Raw genomic sequence first — 20,513 nt, 5'->3', positions numbered from 1 at the left:
CCGCCGGCTACTATAGGAAATTTGTTCCAGCCTATAGTACCCTGGCGAAGCCCCTGACCGATGCCACTAGCAAGAAACACCCCAAGGTTGTTAGCTGGACCCCCGCTTGCGAGAACGCCTTCCAAGCGTTGAAGCAGGCACTCGCGAGTGCCCCTGTGCTGCAAGCCCCGGATTTCAGTCGTCGGTTTGTTGTGCAAACCGATGCCTCTGACTACGGTCTCGGCGCAGTCCTCAGCCAGGTGGATGGACAGGGCGATGAACACCCTATCCTCTACCTGAGCCGGAAGCTCCTGCCCCGAGAGGTAGCCTACTCCACCACTGAAAAGGAGTGCCTAGCGATCGTGTGGGCCCTACAGAAACTACAATCGTATCTGTACGGTCGCTCTTTCATGATCATTACCGACCATAACCCCCTCAGTTGGCTAAACCGTACTGCTGGGACCAATGGCAAGCTCCTACGGTGGAGCCTGTCATTGCAACAGTACGACTTTACGATCCAACACAAAGCAGGCAGCCGACACCAGAACGCCGATGGGCTATCCCGTTGCAACGGGGAACTAGATCAGACATCGCAGGTTAGCGGCAACGACACACATCTTGCTGATGCATGTCTATCTGCCTTCTCCCCAGGGGGGGCTGTCACGGACGGTTGCGTCCTGTAACCGCCCGTGAAGGAAAGCGATCGCACTCGATCGCTCTGCATCGATTGCGCTTCAAATCGATACAATCTGGGTTGAGTGTGTAGGGGCAGCTGCAGTCTCTTCTCACTCAAGAGAGAGAGCACCAGCAGGCTGGATGGCTCTTTTGATATGCTAATGAGCCTAATCTGCCCTGGAGAGCCCTGGCTTCAAGCTGTGCTGATGGCCCATCCATCAGGTACAAGGTGACAAGCATCCTGGCAGAAGCAATCTAGCTGGGGGGAAAGCCAGACCCACTGGCGCCCTCACTGCAGGGGAGATGACACCTAGCTGGCTGCCCAAACTTCAAAGAAGCCTTTGCCTGGGAATAACCTCAGTCTCATAGCCTAATTCATAACTTCCCAGATCTGTCATATTTCTGGGGTTCCTGAGGTAGCAGCGTTGCCAAACGTGGGGGAAGGGTAGCATGAGCCCCGGTGCTGGTTCTGAGGAAGTTTCAGAACCTTCTGAGGTAAGGACTGCCAGGTAGGCAGTTCTAAAGTGCCCTGATGATACCACAGGGGTCCCACCCCTCATGTCTGGTATCAGGGCGCTGGGTAAATCGAGACAGACCTGAAAATGTTAATAAATCTGCCCTGACCTGTACGGTTCTGTGAGATGGAGCCCATATATGGGTAGATATGATTTCTAGCCCCCAGGATAAGGGGAGGGCTCATCTCATCCTCTAAGGGGGTGTGTGGCTCCCCGCCCTCACTCCCTCCTACTGACTCAGGGGCATAAGAATGGCAGAGGACCCAAAACTCAGTGTCCTCCACACTGAACCATCTTGCACTCATCAGATGCCAGCTTGAGGATATGCTGGTATCCACCTGGTCTGAACTCTGGACTTTGAAACCAAGGACTTTATGATTCTTCCCACAATAAGGACATCTTTCCAGGAACTAAGTAATTTTCTCCCTTCTTTTATTTTTCATACTGGCTATTACTGTTTTCATAATTGTTGATTTTCATAATTGTCTGTATATATTAATTATTTATATTGCGTGAATAAACGACTTTCCCCAAGTCATTCACTGTTTCGCTACCCTGCTTATCAGCACACACAGAAATGATCTCGGGTCTCTGAAGATACGCTACTGTTTGTTTGTTGTTAGCTAGACAGAATATCGTGTGTTTAACCGTTTTATTCGCAGGATTAGTCAGTCAGTTAGTGGGCCCCACGGTCCCATAGTAACCGCGGTGGTGGCAGTTTACTCTGAACCAGTAGGTGACGTTGTAATCACCCGTGTCTCACAGGCTCCCTTCTGAGTTGTCTGCGGCTAATTCTTAACGGTTCCTGCGCATTGACTGCGACCAGAGTTCGCACGATCTGTGCGCTGGCACCGTTTAGAAGGCTAAGTGCGGTCAGCCACGAGGGCTCCTGTGACAGTATTCCTTTATAAGTAAGGCTGGGATGGACATAGGCTGTGTAATGGTAATACACTACGGCCCATGACTCTCTCTGTGTGTAGAGGGGTATTTTTCCTGCAGCAAGGGGCAACATTTAAAGTGAGATGTCTATAGCAAGATAAACTAATAACTACCTGGCTAATTCCTCAGTGTGATTACAGCACAGTACACTCCTGCTCCTCCCTGCCTCCTTCCTAGTGACGCAGCTGACTCGTCACACAAATAGATCTGATCTGTGCAGCTTTTCCATTGGCCTGAACACGCTGTCGTCACAGTGACTCGTTACAGACAGTGTTCAGGCCAATGGATATATGTGGCTGATGCGTCATTAGAAAAACTAGGAATGAGGAGACTGGGTTTGTTCAGTGCTCTGCTGTAATCACACTGAGGAATCGGGTAGGTATGGGATCTAAAACAACTACCCTTGCACCTAAAAATGGGTACACGAGTTTAAAAAAAATTAGTTCCGCTTCACTACTTCACTTTAAAGAGGGCAGAGATTGACCATTGTGCTGTTGGTCATGGGGCGGCTGGTGATAGTTGGCCTAGGGCAGTAAAAAGTACAAATCCGACCTTGGCTGCCAATATCTTCAAGCCATACTGGCTGACATCCACCTCTGAAAGATATACAGCAGACATAAAAATGATAGAATATGTTTCTGTACTCCCTAATATCATCAGCACCTCAATATATCTCCACACCTCCCGCGGCCGCGCAGCCGCACTTATCATACCGCTAGGGAGGTTAATGCTTCAGATAACTGGCCAGTAAATACAGGTAATTTTTATGGCTTCAGACTCTCTTTAGCGGTAACACTCTGCATGTAGTACGCTCACATAGCTGGTGCATTGCAGTGGTTAAAGCCACATTACAAAGCAGCCATTTGGGGTCCTTTTCCACTAGCAAGCGCGATCACAAGCGCAAATCACCTGTGCTTGTGATCATGCAAGCTCCTTTTTTCACTGTTCGCATTCCGCCGTCGGGAATGTAACGCGATCACGCTGAGAATCACGCTGGACGGCGATCGTTTCGCCGAAAAACGAATTGCGATCGAAGCGCCATAGTGGAAAATAAGCACCGCAATTAACATGTTACTCTAGCGATTCGAAAAACGGCTGCAATCCACTTTTTAAATCGAATCGCAGCCAGTGGAAAAGGGCCCTTACACTGCTCCACTGTGATCAAGGCCTTAGGCTATGGCATTGGTAAGGTTTAGAGTGTGAGCACCTCTAAGGGACAGTTAGTGACATGACTGTGTAAATGGGCAACGCAGAAAATGTAAATATGTTGGCGAGGGTTGTGCGGCGTGCAACAACTCAAATATGACGAGGAAACCGGGAATCCCAGTGACGTACTTCCTATCCAGCAGGGAGTACATCACTGGGCACCGAAGACCATGCACGGGGCAGCGCTATGCATATGATCCTGTTGGCACACTCTGTCGCAATCATATGAATGTAAATAATTTGCGTTGTAGTGCGATGTGGGCGGAGCATTGCACCACAAAGGCCAGGTGTAAAACCAGCCTGAATGTTAAAAATAGGCCTAGCACTATACCCCCACTCTATATACGTACCATGAACTCTGTCTTAAAGGGAACTCGAGGTGAGAATAATATGGAGGCTGACATATTTATTTCCTTTTAAAGCAATACCAGCTGCCTGGCTGCCGTGCTGGTCCTCTGCCTCTAATATTTTCAACCAAAGACCCTGAACAAGCATGGAGCAGGTCGGGGGTTTCTGACAATATTGTCAGAACTGACAAGATTAGCTGCATGCTTGTTTCTGGTGTAATTCAGTTCACTACTGCAGCCAAATAGATCAGCAGGACTGTCAGGCAACTAGTATTGTTTACAAGTAAATAAATATGGCAGCCTCCACATCACTCTCACCTCGGGTTCACTTTAACACATTAGCAGCTTCAAACTAATTTTTTTGATTGAAGACGGCTGTGCAATGTAAATCTTTGCCGGCAAAGCCTAGTACAGGCGCCAGGGAGCAGGTATAGTTATCTCTTTCGGACTTCTCTTCCTCCACCTGCGACAGGTCTTCTGGGTCCCAATCACATCGATATGACATGTGATCTGGATCCAGTAGACCATGTCAGTGTTACAGCGACATCCGGTGGTGGGAGAGACTCTTGCATCTTCCACCATCGGGTGGCGCTATAATGCTCACATGGTCTCCTGGATCCCAGTCACGTCATATCATGTGATCAGAACCGTGAAGACATGTCGGGGTTACATACCATGCATGAATTATGTATTACCAGTAATCCCCTAAGGCTAAGTTCGCAGTGGGACGTTAAAGTCGCACATTAAAACAGCATTTAACGCAGAATAACTCACTGCAATGAAAAATCAATGACCTGTTCACAGTGCACACGTTGCGTTGGTGTCTAACGCTGCACGGTAAGTAAAAGTACTGCATGCAGTGCGTTATACACGATATTAGCTGCGTTAGACTGTTTGCACATGCTCAGTAATGACTTGGAAGCATACTTTTCATTGCCTGTATTTTTTACTGTATCTGCTGTATGCGACGGTAACGCTGCGTTGCCACTTTTTGGGCACGTTGCTTTGTAAGTTTGTGTATCACAACGCAACGTCCCACTGTGAATCTAGCCTCAATCTTTATAGATTCCATCACGCGCACACATGCAATGCTCCCATAGGAGAACGCGCACACCCACACTGCCCCATAGCATGGACTTGCTCAGACTTCGGTGGAAAAAGCTGAGCCCAATAGGGTCTGTGCTACTGGGCATGCATGAGCACTTGACGGTTTTCTGGAAGACACAGTACTGAAACAGGCCAGTGGAGGACGGGGGACACCTATGGATTATCTAGAGGCTACCCTATATTGAGGAGAGTACCCATTTAGGGCACTTTTTCCCTGCAGGTACTCTTTAAAAATACCCTTAAAAAACTGCTCAGGCAAGCATATAAAGTAAGTTAGGTCTCCCTATAGGGCTCTTTCCCACCGGCAGCTGAAAAAAAAAGTCTCATGTCGAGTCGGAGGACAGGCAACAGCCATGCTCAGATCCAATGCCATGGAGAGGCCTCAAAGCAGACCTGTGAGATTTGCAATGCAGTATTTTATACTCACCTCTGGAGAGAGAAAAACCTCTGGATCTTAACGAGGCTTCACCAATCCTCCTCAGCAGGGCCGTTCCAGTGCTGGGACCCCCCATAAAAGGGCTTGCAGACAGCTTGCGTAAACACACCAGACCCACTCTGCTCTTTTCAGAAAAAGCCCTCCTAAGTTGAGCAGCCGGTCTGGGCACTTTTTTTCACTTCAAGAACTTCAAGCCGATCCGAGATGAAAAACTAACTATAACAAGTAACTTGTCTATATACATCCTTGGACCCAGATGCTTTAAATAGCTACAGACCCGTCTCAAACCTCCCCTTTCTGGGGAAAATTATTGAAAAGGCTGTCTACTTCCAACTTGAAGCCAGGCTCTCCAGAAACAGCATCCTTGACCCTCTTCAATCTGGCTTCAGGAAATATCACAGCTGTGAAACAGCCCACACCCAGATTTGCAATGATCTGCTCATGGCAAGAGACAAGGGTCAATGTTCCATCCTGATTTTGCTCGACCTCTCAGCGGCTTTTGACACAGTTGAACATGAAATCTTGCTCAACAGGCTACAAGAGTACTGTGGCATAGATGGCATTGTTCTCCGGTGGTTCAACTCCTTCCTGGCTGGCAGAATACAAAGGGTAGCCTTAGTGCCCTTCCTCTCCAACCCTGTACCACTAAAATATGGTGTACCCCAGGGCACGATATTTTCCCCTTTACTTTTCACCATATACATGCTGCCACTTGGAGAAATCATACAAAAACATGGCCTGACATATCATTGCTACGCTGATGACATCCGGCTATATTTGTCATTCAAACCTGGCGTCACAGACCCTACTCCACAGATAAATGCATGTTTAGCTGAGCTTCGGGAGTGGATGAATAATAACTGGCTAAAACTTAATGCTGACAAAACTGAGGTTCTTGTTATCAAAAGTCAGGGCTCGACAGCAAAGCAGCCCCAGTCTCAACCAACACCGCCAAGGATAGGAAGCTCTGACCTGAACAGCTCAGACTGCGTGCAGCACCACTAAGGATAGGGAGCGCAGACCTGAACAACTCAGACCGTGTGCGCAGCCTGGGAGTACTGATTGATGGGAAATTAAGCTTCAGGAATCAAATCTCAGCTGTTGTGAAACATTCCTTCTTTCACCTAAGGAATATTGCAAAGATTAAACACCTCATTCCTTCAGGGGATCTTCCAATCCTAGTTCATGCCTTCATCACATCAAGGTTAGACTACTGCAATGTCCTCTATACTGGCCTTCATAAGAAAGACCTGCACTGCCTGCAATTAGTACAGAATGCCGCCGCAAGGCTGTTAACGAGCCAACCCCGCCATTGCCACATAACACCAACCCTGAGCTCACTCCACTGGCTACCGATAAAATGGAGAATTTTGTTTAAGATTGGCTTACTGACATTCAAATCCTTGCACAATCTGGGCCCTGGATACCTGAAGGAGTTGCTGCAACTGTATCACACCCCCCACAATCTTAGATCAAAAGGATGTAACACCATGGTCACCCCCAGAGTCCACCTCAAAACCTTTGGAGACAGAGCCTTCTGTCATGCTGCCCCTAAACTTTGGAACTTTCTGCCACACCCAATCAGGACAGCTCCATCCCTGGAAGCATTTAAGTCTAAACTGAAAACCTACCTCTTCAGTCTTGCATTTATGAACACCTGACTATCTCCTCTGTAACACAGTCCAGCCTGCAACCCTGTATTGATCTGAAACACAACTATGCGCTTTGAGTCCTATGGGAGAAAATTGCTTCACAAATGTTATTGTATTGTATTATCTTATCTAAAGTTTAGATAGTTTACACAGCAAATCTAGCTACAAACAGCTTCAATAGTTTATGATTATTTATTCCTGTGGATACAATGAGGGCAGCCATGTTCTGTTTGTCACAGGCTGAGAGCTGGAGATGCTATTAACTTGTATGTGTGTATATTCAGTCCCCTCTCCTCTGAAATCAATGGCTAGTAACCTCCTCCTGCCCAGACTGAGCTCCCATAAGCCCTTGCTACAGTGCCAAGGCACAAAAAGAGCTGTGGGCGAGGCTTGTTTAGTTTATATGGAATTAAGAGTATTACAACAAAACAAAAAATGTATTTGGCTTGAGGAATGCCCTATAAACTACATGAAAGGAACACAATTATGCAACTAGTAAAAGTTTATCTCGGATCCACTTTCAAGTAGCCAATGAATGAGCTCTGCTGCTTGCAGATCCTGAACACAGGATATAGGAACTCAGCACCTCCAGATACTCATGTCCCACCCTATTTCCCCATGAAGGTGTCTTGTCATTGCTTCATATGTTGTTACTTTGCACAATTCTGCTTCCTGTGTAACTTGGACACATAGTTTCACATTGGATACATTGTTTCAATTCAACATAATGATGAGCAACAAGTTATACTAATGTTCAAACTTTTACCATTGGCCTCTGAAGAAAAAAGAAATCGTGCCAATCAGATCAACAGTCTCCCATCGAATAGCTAGCTAGTAAAAGCCACAGTCTTTGGTAATATAAATCATCTCCCTACGTCTGTGGAGATTCGCATCTTCCTTACAACTGAGGGCAGATGACGTCACATGGTACATCTTCTTCCTCCTGATTTCCTACCTCTGTCAGCAACTCCTGCCTGACAAGAGCTTGGCCAATAAGCAACACCAGGGTGTGCACAAGAGTCCGGACTACAACTCCCAGCATGCCTCTCGAGCTCCCCGCTCCTTGTCTCTATGGTTTCCACGCTCGGGAGGCATTCTGGGACTTATAGTTGTGTTTGCCTTACAACAAGACTGCGCGCAGCGTCCCTCACTACAACACCCGGCGTGCCTTGCGGCAGGCAGCCAATAGCGGCGCTCGCCCTGCCCGTAACCCGGCTTTGGGCTTAAAGATGGCGGACCAGAGTGAGACAGCAACGGGTGAGCGGCCGGGAGAGGAGGAGAACGGACACGGACATTGCAGTGACTGCGAGAATGAGGAGCACAGCTTCAAAGCGGGGTAATGTGTGCTGAGAACGTGGCGCGTTTAGGATGCCCTTCTGCACTGTCATTGCCGCACGCCGTGCCCTGGAGCGCCCTATGTCCCGCCCTCCTTACACCCTGATTGGCTGGTCGGGCAGAAATCCCTTGTCTGATTGGCTGGTTTTGCTGCCCTTCCTCATTCAGTGTATAAGTGGAAATGAAAAGCTTCCTATTAATGTACGTGTTTGAAATAGAGCCTAAATACACCCAGTTATCATCAGTGGAGTGGACAAGAGACAGCAGTCAACTGGTTTATTCCTGTTGGGCTTTAGCCGATCTAGGAAGATTAGACAGCTAATACCTGTCATCATTATTATGGCTGACAAGTGCTAATGTCACTCCCCATACTACCTCCCTCACCACTACCGTTCAACAGCCATTGTTAACGTCTGGTAGCCTCTGGCTTCTAGGGACACGTTTGGAGCATTGATCCTGGAAGTGTTTCCTGGCTTATAATCCAGTTTCTTAAAGAGAACCTGAACTGAAAATAAAAATTAAAATTAATACACAGGTCATACTTGCCTCCTGTGTAGTCTACTCCTCAATCTCTTTCTCCTCTCCTGCGACCCGTTTGTCCACTGTGATCAGGGGGTAATGGCCATTTTAAAAATGGCCATTACCCCCTAACAGCTTCCTGGTCAGCAAACTGTTAAACTGTAATATCACCAACTTGAGCCATAGGCAAACATGGACATTACCTTGCACATTCAGTTGTAACTGACGGCTGCTGATATCTAACTGACAGCAACTGCAGTGTTCTTCCCAGAATTTTTATTCCAGCCGGGTGGGCCCAGAGGCGTAGCTAGGGCTTTCAGCGCCCGGGGACAAAGACTATCAATGCGCCCCCTAAGGTGAAGGCTGCGCCACATAATAAACGTGGGCGTGGTTATGGGTGGAGCCAAATGTACACGGAGATTAGCAGGATCACGCTCACCCACCCTCCCTCAGTATGTACCTTCCAGCATGTTCCAAGACAAATTCAGCAATCATGAGCCCCCCCCATCAAGACAAATTCAGCAATCATGAGCAAATATGAGGCCCCCAACATGACCAACTCAGCAATTATGAGGCCCCCAACAAGACAAATTTAGCAATCATGAGGCCCCCAACAAGACAAATTCAGCAATCATGAGGCCCCCAACAAGGCAAATTCAGCGATCTTGAGGCCCCCAACAAATCATGAGGCCCCCAACAAGACAAATTCAGTAACCATGAGGCCCCCAATAAGACAAATTCAGCAGTCATGAGGCACATAATTAGACAGCATTTCACATAAATAGGCAGAATGCCCCCTTAATATGGTAGACACCTCTCACCTGGCAGCAGTTCCCCAAAATACACTCAATCTGACAGCAGTGGTTCCCCCAAAATAGGTAGACCCAGGTCTATAGGTGTCACCAGAATAGGTGGCCAGCAGTGTAGATGTCCCCAGAATAGGTGGCCAGCGGTATAGATGTCCCCAGAACAGGTAGCCAGTGGTAGAGATGTTCACAGAACAGGTAGCCAGGGGTATATGTGCCCAGTATATGTAGCCAGGGGTATATGTCCCCAGTATATGTAGCCAGAGGTATATGTGCCCAGTATATGTAGCCAGGGGTATATGTGCCCAGTATATGTAGTCAGGGGTATATGTGCCCAGTATATGTAGGCAGGGGTATATATGCCCAGTATATGTAGGCAGGTGTATATGTTCTCTCAGTATATGTAGTCAGGGGTATATGTCCCCAGTATATGTAGTCAGGGGTATATGTCCCCAGTATATGTAGTCAGGGGTATATGTCCCCAGTATATATAGTCCGGGGTATATGTGCTCAGTATATGTAGCCAGGTGTATATGTGCCCAGTATATGTAGTGGGGAGTATATGTCCCCAGTATATGTAGTCAGGGGTATATGTGCCCAGTATATGTAGCCAGGGGTATAATATGTGCCCAGTATACAGTATATAGTCAGGGGTATATGTGCCCAGTATATGTAGCCAGCGGTATATGTAGCCAGGGGTATATATGCCCAGTATATGTAGCCAGGGGTATAATATATGCCCAGTATATGTAGCCAGGGGTATAATATGCGCCCAGTATATGTAGCCAGGGGTATAATATGTGCCCAGTATATATAGTCAGGGGTATATGTGCCCAGTATATGTAGCTAGGTGTATATGTGCCCAGTATATGTAGCCAGGGGTATATGTGCCCAGTATATGTAGTCAGGGTTATATGTCCCCAGAGTAGGTAGCCAGGTCCCCCCCCCCCCCCCCCCCCAGCAGGAGGGGAGCAGCGCAGAGAAGAGGGAGAGCTGTGCGGATGGTGAAGAAGGGGGCCATCTCCCCCCCCCCTTCCCTCACCTTAGGGTGCTCTCCCTCCCTCGCTGTCCCCTCCATTAATGTCCAGGCGGCTGGCAGCGGCGGGCGGAACTTACCTCCGTCTCGTCGCAGCACCGGATGGATTTGCCGCTATTCGGTCTGGTCTAGTCCAGAGCAGCGGCTGCGGCACCCGAACTTCCGGCGCCGGAGCGAGACGGAGGTGAGTTCCGCCCGCCGCTGCCAGCCACCCGGACAATAATGGAGGGGACAGCGAGGGAGGGAGAGCACCCTAAGGTGAGGGAAGGGGGGAGATGGCCCCCTTCTCCACCGTCCGCACAGCTCTCCCTCTTCTCTGTGCTGCTCCCCTCCCCAAAAGAAACAAAAAAAAAACCGCAGCTCAGCTGGGCGCCCTTGGGGACCCGGCGCCCGGGGGCACTTGTCCTACCCCGACCCCCCCTAGCTACGCCCCTGCGGGTGGCATGAAAAAGTAGCCGGGTGGAGCGAGATGAGAGAATGCAGGGCTGGCGCTTCTGTGCTCAATTCTGCTTACAGCATAGGAGGATGTGAGCCGATGACAGCCGGGTGCTTACCAAATCTAGCCGGGTGGAGCACCCGGCTAAAAGGTGCCCTGGGGAGAACACTGAACTGGTATATTTCAGTTCTGACAAAATATTGTCAGAACTGGAAGGGATCACTGTAAGAAGAAAATGGTGATCTTCTGAGAGGAACTGACAGTGAGGTTAGTATGTAATATTCATTTGCAGATACATCATGTGTTTATATGAAATAATTTAACTCGCTTCAGGTTCCCTTTAAAGAGATGCTTGTTCTTTAATTTTCAGACCTGTTTATTAATTTTTTTTGTATGCTTTACAAAGTACATTATATAACTCATGTCAGCTAGTATTATTATTTAGTATTTTATTTGGTGCTGACATCTTCCGCAGCGCTGTACAGAGTATGTTGTCTTGTCGCTAAGGCCCGGTTCACATTAGCGCTTTTTACCGGATCTGAACCAGAATGTGTACTGTACAAACGGAACAGATGTGAAAGGATCCAATGTTAAACTATGGATCCATTGACATGCGTCCGTCGGCACAGATATGTTCCGAACCCACGGACCTAAAAATTGCTGCAGGCCCTTATTTTCTGGACCGTTCTGCTTAGCGGAACGGACCCGGACAAAAAAAATGCATCAGCATTGAGGACAATGGGAAACGGAACGTTTCTTCACACTAGTGTAGAAACGGACAGTTCCACGGGGGATAAGTGCATAAGCCGCCGCGAACCTGAGCTACGGGAGGGTTTATATATGCCTAATCTTCCGTAGCAGCCGGCGGTAGAGGCTTCCGTCTTCATGACTTGTCTTGTGACTAGTCACATCACACGCTGGGTAGTCACAGCGGAAGAAGAGGAAGCCTCTACCGCCAGCTGCTATGGAAGATTAGGTATGTATTGCTGAGTGAAAACTGATCTGATCCGTTTTCACAATGTGAACCGGGCCACGGACTAAGCCATCCGGATTCTGTGAAGTGGAGACCGGATCCGCTTACCGGATTATTTTGGCTCAGAACGCAGATGTGAACCGGACCTAACTGTCCCCCAGAGGCAGGGCCGGTTTAAGCAACAATGGGGCCCCAGGGCAAAATAAACCTGGGTGGCCCCCCAACATATACCCCGGAACAAAAAATCTTGCAGCTGGTATAGTCAAGGTGTGAAGCCCCAATCGGTCGGAGCTCCACATTCTGGCTACCCCAGCCTGCATGGGGGACAATGGGTTAAAAAGTTTCAGGAGGGGGGGACCCCACATCATTAAAAAAAAAAAAAAAATCCCCACACTCTAAACATAAAAAAAAAATTGGGAAAATAGGAAAAAATGCCAGGGATCTTCATGCAGCCATATTGCGGCTGTATAGCGATCCCTGGCCAAAGTGCTGCAGCTGCGTGTGGGCCTCCTGGAAACCCGTCAGGAAATTTATTGCTCTTTCTTTTGATGCATGTAAAATTACACTACCGTTAGGTTTGCTACTAAAAGTGACATTTACCGCATTTAAAAGTATACTTTTTTCCTTCGAAACTTTAAAATCGATTTTCTTAAAAACTATATAAGGTCTTTTTAAAAAATAGTTTTTTCCTATTATTCCTAATGATCTCCTTAACATATCCTGCAAATTTAGGCTTTCTAGCATTTAAGGTGGATTTGCTATTAACCATTAAAGTCGGCAGGTTTTTAAATGTGTATTTTTTTTCCTTTGAAACTTTTTAAAATCTATTTTCTCAAAAACTTTAAAGAGACTCTAACATTAAAAAGATCCCCTGGGGGGTACTCGCCTCGGGTGGGGGAAGCCTCCGGATCCTAATGAGGCTTCCCACGCCGTCCTCTGTCCCACGGGGGTCTCGCCGCAGCCCTCCGAACAGCCGGCGACTGTGCCGACTGTCAGTTCAATATTTACCTTTGCTGGCTCCAGCGGGGGCGCTGTGGCGACTTTCGGCACGGAAATAGACGGAAATACCCGATCTCCGTCGGGTCCGCTCTACTGCGCAGGCGCCGGAAACTTGCGCCTGCGCAGTAGAGCAGACCCGACGGCGATCGGGTATTTCCGCCTACTTCGGCGCCGACAGCTGTCAGAGCGCCTGCGCGGGAGCCAGGAAGGTAAATATTACGTCACCGCTGCACGGAGGGCTGCAGCGAGACCCCCGTGGGACGCAGGACGGCGTGGGAAGCCTCATCAGGATCCTGAGGCTTCCCCCACCCGAGGTGAGTACCCCCCAGGGGCCGTTTTGTCGTTAGTTACTCTTTAAGGCCGATTTGAATTTTTTTTTTCCTCTTGTAGCCACTGGGGGCCCCTACAAGCTCTGGGGCCCTGGGGCAGCTGCCTCCTTTGCCTCTATGGTAGCGCCGGCCCTGCCCAGAGGGGCTCACAATCTTATCCCTATCATAGTCATGTGTATGTATTATGTAATGTATGTATTGTAGCCTTGGGACTTACAAATTTATCTGTATGTTTTTGGGATGTTGGAGAAAATCAGAGTGCTAGGAGGTAACCCACACAAACATGCGGATAACTTACAAAATCGTGCAGATAGAGGTTTGAACTGGGGAACCTTCCTGCACGATTAGTGCTAACTGCTATGCCACCTAGCCTATGTTAATATTGAGGTGTTGCGGTGAATTGTTGCAGACAGTGTAATCACATTGCAAACGTGATGCAATTGTATATATTGTAACAGTATGTTCAAAGTGGTGCGTTAGTGCGGTGGATCTGCTAGCTCAGTATGAGGTATGGTGCCTGGCAAAATTTGGGGTTAGATGCCCTGCTTGGCAATGTCTGTTGGGGCAGCACGGTTGTGCTAGTGGTTAGCGCTCTCACCTTGCAGCGTTGGGTCCCCTGTTCGAATCCCAGCCATGTCAACATCTGCAAGGAGTTTGTATGTTCTCCCCATGTCTGTGTGGGTTTCCTCCGGGGCACTCTGGTTTCCTCCCACACCCCAAAACCATACAGAAAACTTAATTGGCTTCCCCCTAAATTTGACCCTAGACTACAAATACACTACACGATACATACATAGACATAGGACTCGGTGAGGGATTGGATTGTGAGCTCCTCTGAGGGACAGTTAGTGACGTCAGTATATACGCTGTACATTTGTGCAGCGCTGCAGAAGATGTCAGCGCTATATAAATACCAAATAACGCATTGCTAGCTTCAGACATGCATAGTTTTCTGTTGCTATAGGGGAGTAGAGGGTTGATCGAATTGTGCACAAAGGGTGTCAGTGGATGGGGTACAGAGGGTGAACTGTGCCCTTGGCTAAGTCCATCTGCCAGGCAGATCGCTCACACACAGGGACTGTGGGCTACCGTACACATGCTGGATTCTCAGCAGAGGCAGTTGTTGTTAACTGTCTTAGCCAAGTTTTATCTAGAATTTACATAGCATTAAGCCCCATCTACACGATACGATTTGATTACGATTCTATTTACGATCTGATTAAATCCGACATGTCCGATCGGGATTCAATTCGATTTGCCATTGTTTTGCTATGGCAAATCGAATTGAATCGAATCCCAATCGACATACATTTTGGATTGTAAATAGAATCGTAATCGTATCGTGTAGATTAGGATTTACATGCCAAATTGTTCATCTTTTGATTGACTTTTGGCAGGGCTAGCAAACACCTGGGCAGTGCACAACAGCTGTCAGGTGGTGAATTCACTGTCTCCAGCCTCCTTTGTGAAGGAGGAAGGAAGCTGGCACATCCAAAATCAATCTTTATTGGTTCCATGTAAAAATATGGCCAATGTTTCGGGGCTGCGTAGGACCCCTTTATCAAGGCAATATTTGCTCGGAGGCAAAGATCTGTCTGCTGCTGTGCAAAAGTTCCTGCATAGAAAGTATGAAGTCTGGCTCCTCCAACGCTCGCTGACAGCGGTGTGTATTGGCTGGAATCAGCAGCAGCTGCTTCTGATTTCAGTGAATGCTCATCGGCGGCTCCGAAACGTTGGCCATATTTTTACACGGAACCCATAAAGATTGATTTTGGCTGTGCCAGCTTTCTTCCTTGTTAAATACTGCATAGAGGGCGTCCTCCCTCTTCAGCTGTCGCGCTCCCCTTAGAGACTATGGGTTTCATCCATTAGTGAGTGCGAGACAATACTGCCAATATGATCCTTTGTGAATGAGGCCAGAGGTAGGGATCACACTTGAGTCCGTGTGGACTTGGGTCCCTACTTCTGCATGCAGAAAAGAAAAAGTGAAAAAAAAAGGCGAAAGGTAATTTATTTCTTTTTTTTTCCCCGACTAAAGTCTCGTAAACACACATGATCAAAATTGTCTTAGGCGGCTGATAATGATTGCCTTAGGCCCTCGACTGCCGCTCTGCAAGTGATCCGCTTGGCCAGGCAACTGCTAACTCCATTGTACATACTGCTCCTTGCCCACCCCATGACATCACGTACACACCGCTCTGTCATCCCTCCGCCACCCCCGCATAGCAACAGAGCGCATAATCAGCTACACAGCTGACTTAAAGAGGAACTCCAGTGAAAATAATGTACTAAAAAAAGGTGCTTCATTTTTACAATAATTATGTATAAATGATTTTACCCCTCCCACAAGAAGCTCTGAGTAACGTGGTATTCCTGGCAGGATACTGTCTGTGAACCTTGCTGCACTGTGGGAAATGGCTGTTTACAGCTGTTTCCAACTGCCAAAAAAGCATGCAGCAGTTACATCACCTGCCAACAGTAAAAATGTCACCATGTAATGCCAGAATGTAAATCAGGGATTTAAAAGATTTTACAATGGGCGAACACTGACTAAATCATTTATACATAATTATTGTAAAAATGAAGCACTTTGTTTTATTACATTATTTTCTCTGGAGTTCCGCTTTAAACTGTAGACACACTGTGAGTGCTTTCTTGTGCTTTTCTGATCATCTGTGCTTTCTGAGCGTTAAAAAAAACAAAATGCTTCGTGATAAATTTGCTATGATTGCGATTTTTGTTTTGTTGTGATTTTGGCTATTTTTACCGCAATTGGCAATCCAATGGGAGCATTTTTTAAAAAAATGCTCAGAACACACTGATGGTCAGAAAAGCACAAGAAAGCGCTCTGTGTGTTTACAGCCTTCTCTCTGAGAAGCACATTTTCACTAAGTTCATGGTAAACATCCGGTCAGGTGTAGACATGTTCATGTGCTTCGTTGTTTGAAGATAACACAGTAAATAAAATGACTGCAGCCGTGTTGGTGCAAATAAAAAGAGAGAGAGACTTGGTAGAACAGTCATCCTTTGTTTATACTGCGAATGCACTAACAAACGTTACAGAATTCACTTCTGTAAGGGCATGTTTGCCATTGCATGCTGATTCTGGATGGAGAAGAACTGACTCCAATCAATGCCTATGGGCCTATTTCCACTAAACGCAATTTTTCTGATGCAGAAATATTATGGATGGCATGTTGCAGATGTCTGCTTCATTTTTACAGTAATTATGTATGAACTAGTAGACCCAAGCCCGTTTAAGAACAGGCTCTAGGTATTTTTCCTGCCACCGTCAGTGTGCGCCCATCGCGCACCCACCTCGCTTGCCCGCCCACCACTCTCGCCCGCCTTGCTCCCTGGTCCCGTCCAGCTGCACATGCGCAGTAGGCAAATAACGGACACGGACAGCTGGATGCAGCAACGCAGGGAGGTTATATTATAGGATGATTTAGTCAGTGTTTACCCATTGTAAAAGCTTACCTCTCCCTGATTTACATTCTGACATTTATCACATGGTGACATTTTTACTGCTGGCAGGTGATGTCAGTGGAAGTATCTGCTGCTTGCTTTTTTTTTTTTTTTTTTTTTTTTTTGGTAGTTGAAAACCACTGTAAAAAGCTATTTCCCACAATGCAACGAGGTTCACGGACTGGAAACTGCTAGGACCATGGTCCTCAGTTTCTTGTGGGAGGGGTTCCACCACAACATCAGCCATACAGAGCCCACTGATGATGATGAGTTTGTAAAAAAGGAATAGATTTCTCATGTAAACGGAGGTATCTGCTACTGATTGGGATGAAGTTCAATTCTTGGTTACGGTTTCTCTTTAAGTCTCATTTCCTCCAACAACGCAAAGGCTAAACTTGTGACAATTTTTGTCACTGAAATGAAACATCACATATGATACATTGTTACAGTTCATTGCGGGTTTTTTTTTTTTTTTTTTTCCCCACTAAGGTCTAGTCGCTATTAATCAGCTGAGCGGTCTGGACGAGCTCAGCTCGTCCAACACCGCCAGAGGCTGCCGCTCAGGCCCTGCTGGGCCGATTTTAATGAAATAAAAAGCAGCACACGCAGCCAGCACTTTGCCAGCCGCGTGTGCTGCCTGATCGCCGCTGCGGCAATCCGCCGCGTGCAGCGACGAAAGAGGGTCCCCCCAGCCGCCCGAGCCCAGCGTAGCCGGAACAAACAGTTCCGGCCAGCGCTAAGGGCTTGATCGGAGGCGGCTGACGTCAGGACGTCGGCTGACGTCCATGACGTCACTCCGCTCGTCGCCATGGCGACGAGGTAAGCGAAACACGGAAGGCCGCTTATTGCGGCCTTCCGTGTTACTTCTGGCCGCCGGAGGCGATCGGAAGAACGCCTCCGGAGCGCCCTCTAGTGGGCTTTCATGCAGCCAACTTTCAGTTGGCTGCATGAAATAGTTTTTTTTTTTTTAATTTAAAAAAAACCCTCCCGCAGCCACCCTGGCGATTTAATCAGAACGCCAGGGTGGTTAAAGGGACTCCGAGCAGTGCAAAAACTATGGAAAGATGCATATCATTTTAAAGCTCTCTTTCTCCTCTTTCGAATGATATATAAACCGCCGCCCTACGTCTTTTAGTTTTCGCTATTTTCGCGATTGAAATTGCTGCGGCCGCGATTTCTATCGCGAAAATAAAGAAAACTAAGAGGCGTAGAGCGATGATTTAGGTGTCGCCAGAAAGAGGAGAAAGAGAGCTTTAAAATGATATCCATCTTTCCCTAGTTACATTGTATTACACAGGCCGACACTTTCCCCAGTGTCAGCAGCTCCATTCAGCAGAAAAAGTCGGCCTGTGTAATACAATGTAACTATGGAAAGATGGATATCATTTTAAAGCTCTTTCTCCTCTTTCTGGCGACACCTAAATCGTTGCCCTACGCCTTTTAGTTTTCTTTATTTTTGCGATTGAAATCGCGGCCACAGCAATTTCAATCGCGAAAATAGTGAAAACTAAAAGGTGCAGGGCGGCGGTTTATATATCATTGGAAAGAGGAGAAAGAGAGCTTTAAAATGATATGCATCTTTCCATAGTTTCTGCACTGCTCGGAGTCCCTTTAAGCTTGCTATACACTACTCAATGTATGGCCAGATTAACCATTAGGTAGATAAAGAGACAAATCTCTCTGATCGAATCTGATTAGAGAGAGATCTGTCGGGTGCCCATACACCAAAGGCTGATTCACGATTTCAGCATGAAATCTCTTGTGAATTGGCAGAGTCCCTCTGCGCCGTCCCCACCTAATGTAAATTGCCGTCCGGCACTTGTATGCAGATTGCAGACAGAGCCCAGAGATGGCGGACACAGACAGGTAAAGTATACTGCACCGGTGAGGGCACATTTTGCCATATCGCTCACAGTTTACGACCGCGCAACCAGTCGACCACGACAGCCTGAGATCTTGCAGCATGTCCGATTGATGCGTGCGATTGGGGATGCTCTTGGTGTCAGATTTTCATCCGAGTATCAAATACTGGCCGGAAGTCTATCAATCATTGGGTATTGAACGCCGTTCCCAGCGATTGGCCCAACTGCGCCCTCATGACCAAGATTTTTCCAGCATACCTGATGGATTCCTTTTTCACTGATTTCGGCTGGAAATTGAAAGGATTGATCTTGGTGTTTGTGGGGTGCTGCGGTAACTACTTATTACTTAGACATGCTTTGTAATCTGATAAGCTGGAAATGGAGTTTGCTTTTGGCTGCTGTTGGAAAAAAAAATATGTTCAGATGCTTTGCCACATTAGGAGGTCTTGTGTTACCTCAGCCATTCATCATCTTATAATGATGCTATTGTGGAGTGCTTAGCTGTGCATTGCTCTGCTCATTACACACCATTACAGCAGCAGGTGTTACAGAGAGGGGTTGGCCTGAACAGGTGCTCTGCCAATGTGGAAGTCTCTGGTGACTGTGTGTGGCAGCTGTTGTGCTGTGACATGCTGCCTCTCATACAAAGGGCAGATCATGACACTTTCTCATAGTTCTGCATTTCATAGAAAGCAAGTTATCAGCTATATCAGGTCACTGCTTCCTCTGTTCATTATGCATATTGGCTGTACTGTATGACCAGAGCCTGTGTGCTTAGAGAATGTCAGTGTGTTTGAGTCAAGCACACCAACAGTTTTTCTTCCTCCATGTTCCAGGAAATACCACTGTCTGGCAGGACAGCTAGTAGCTAGTATGTCAGAGGTGTCCCTCCAATGCAGAGTATATAATCTCCATTGTGGGGCAGGCATGTTGTTAAGGCCCTGATCAGAATCAGAATCATTTATTTCGCCAAGCATGAGGTGACATGCCCGGAATTGTTTTTGGCACAATACAATGGCTCAGGAAGAGTACATAGGAGAAAGAAGTGCAGAGAAAGAGGAGGCACAGCAGATATCAGATTCACACAGAACATTGTAAAAAAAAAAAAACACATCACAATCCTAGTGTATCCCTACGGTGTCAATAGTCAGTCTTGTGGGCTGGTCTGCTGTTCAGCCGTAGCGCCGCCGGCCTCGCCGCTCGTTGAAGCTCGCTTTGATGGTAGAACGTGGAGGGAGTTTAGGAGGTTGACTGGCAAGGGGAAGAACAAGTTCCTGTGTCTCGTGGTCTTAGTGGGGATGGCTCGTAGCCTCCGGCCCAAGGGCAGAATGCTGAAGTAGCGGTGGCCAGGGTGTGAGGAGTCATTTGCAATCCTCAATGCCCTGGTTTTTAGTCTTTTGTTGTGCAGTAGGGCAAGTGAGGGGAGGGGGCACCCAATGATCCTCTCCGCTGACTTGATGACCCTCTGTAGTCTGTCCCTATCATGGACAGTGGCGCCAGCATACCACACCAAGATGGAAGAGCAGAGGATCGACTCAATGGTGGCGGAGTAAAAGTTGGTTAGAATTTCTTGAGTCATGCCGAACTTTCTCAGCTGGCGGAGGAAGAAGAGTCTCTGTTGTGCTTTACGTTGGGTGGCAGTGATGTTGGGCTTCCAGCTGAGGCCGCTGGAGATGGTAGTACCTAGAAGCCGGGCGCAGGGCGCTCTGGTTGCCTCCTTGCCGCCAATGTAAATTGGGGGTGGGGTGGGAGCCGCCTTCCTGAAGTCGATGATTAACTCCACGGTCTTTGCGGTGTTAAGCACCAGCCTGTTCTCCTTGCTCCAATTGCAAATTCTCTCCACCTGCTGATGGTACTCCTGGACGTCATCCTTGGTGACAAGGCCAATGATGGT

General features: G+C 47.6%; 2 protein-coding genes across 2 annotated transcripts in view; one reads left to right on the top strand and one right to left on the bottom strand.

The window, feature by feature from the left end:
• The window catches only part of DCAKD (dephospho-CoA kinase domain containing), a 70,725-nt gene extending 62,879 nt beyond the window's left edge, over positions 1–7,846 (bottom strand). The window contains exon 1 of the mRNA XM_068263521.1: positions 7,623–7,846. The gene's annotated coding sequence lies outside the window, so the exon portion shown is untranslated. The remainder of the gene's footprint in view (positions 1–7,622) is intronic.
• Positions 7,847–8,007: 161 nt separating this feature from the next.
• The window catches only part of NMT1 (N-myristoyltransferase 1), a 58,932-nt gene continuing 46,426 nt past the window's right edge, over positions 8,008–20,513 (top strand). Inside the window, exon 1 of the mRNA XM_068263519.1 lies at positions 8,008–8,192. Within this exon, the coding sequence (XP_068119620.1) occupies positions 8,086–8,192 (107 nt within the window). The 5' untranslated portion in view covers positions 8,008–8,085. The remainder of the gene's footprint in view (positions 8,193–20,513) is intronic.

Source organism: Hyperolius riggenbachi, chromosome 12 (assembly GCF_040937935.1).
Source record: "Hyperolius riggenbachi isolate aHypRig1 chromosome 12, aHypRig1.pri, whole genome shotgun sequence".
Lineage (NCBI taxonomy): Eukaryota > Metazoa > Chordata > Amphibia > Anura > Hyperoliidae > Hyperolius > Hyperolius riggenbachi.
This window is presented reverse-complemented; position numbering and strand designations above follow the sequence as displayed.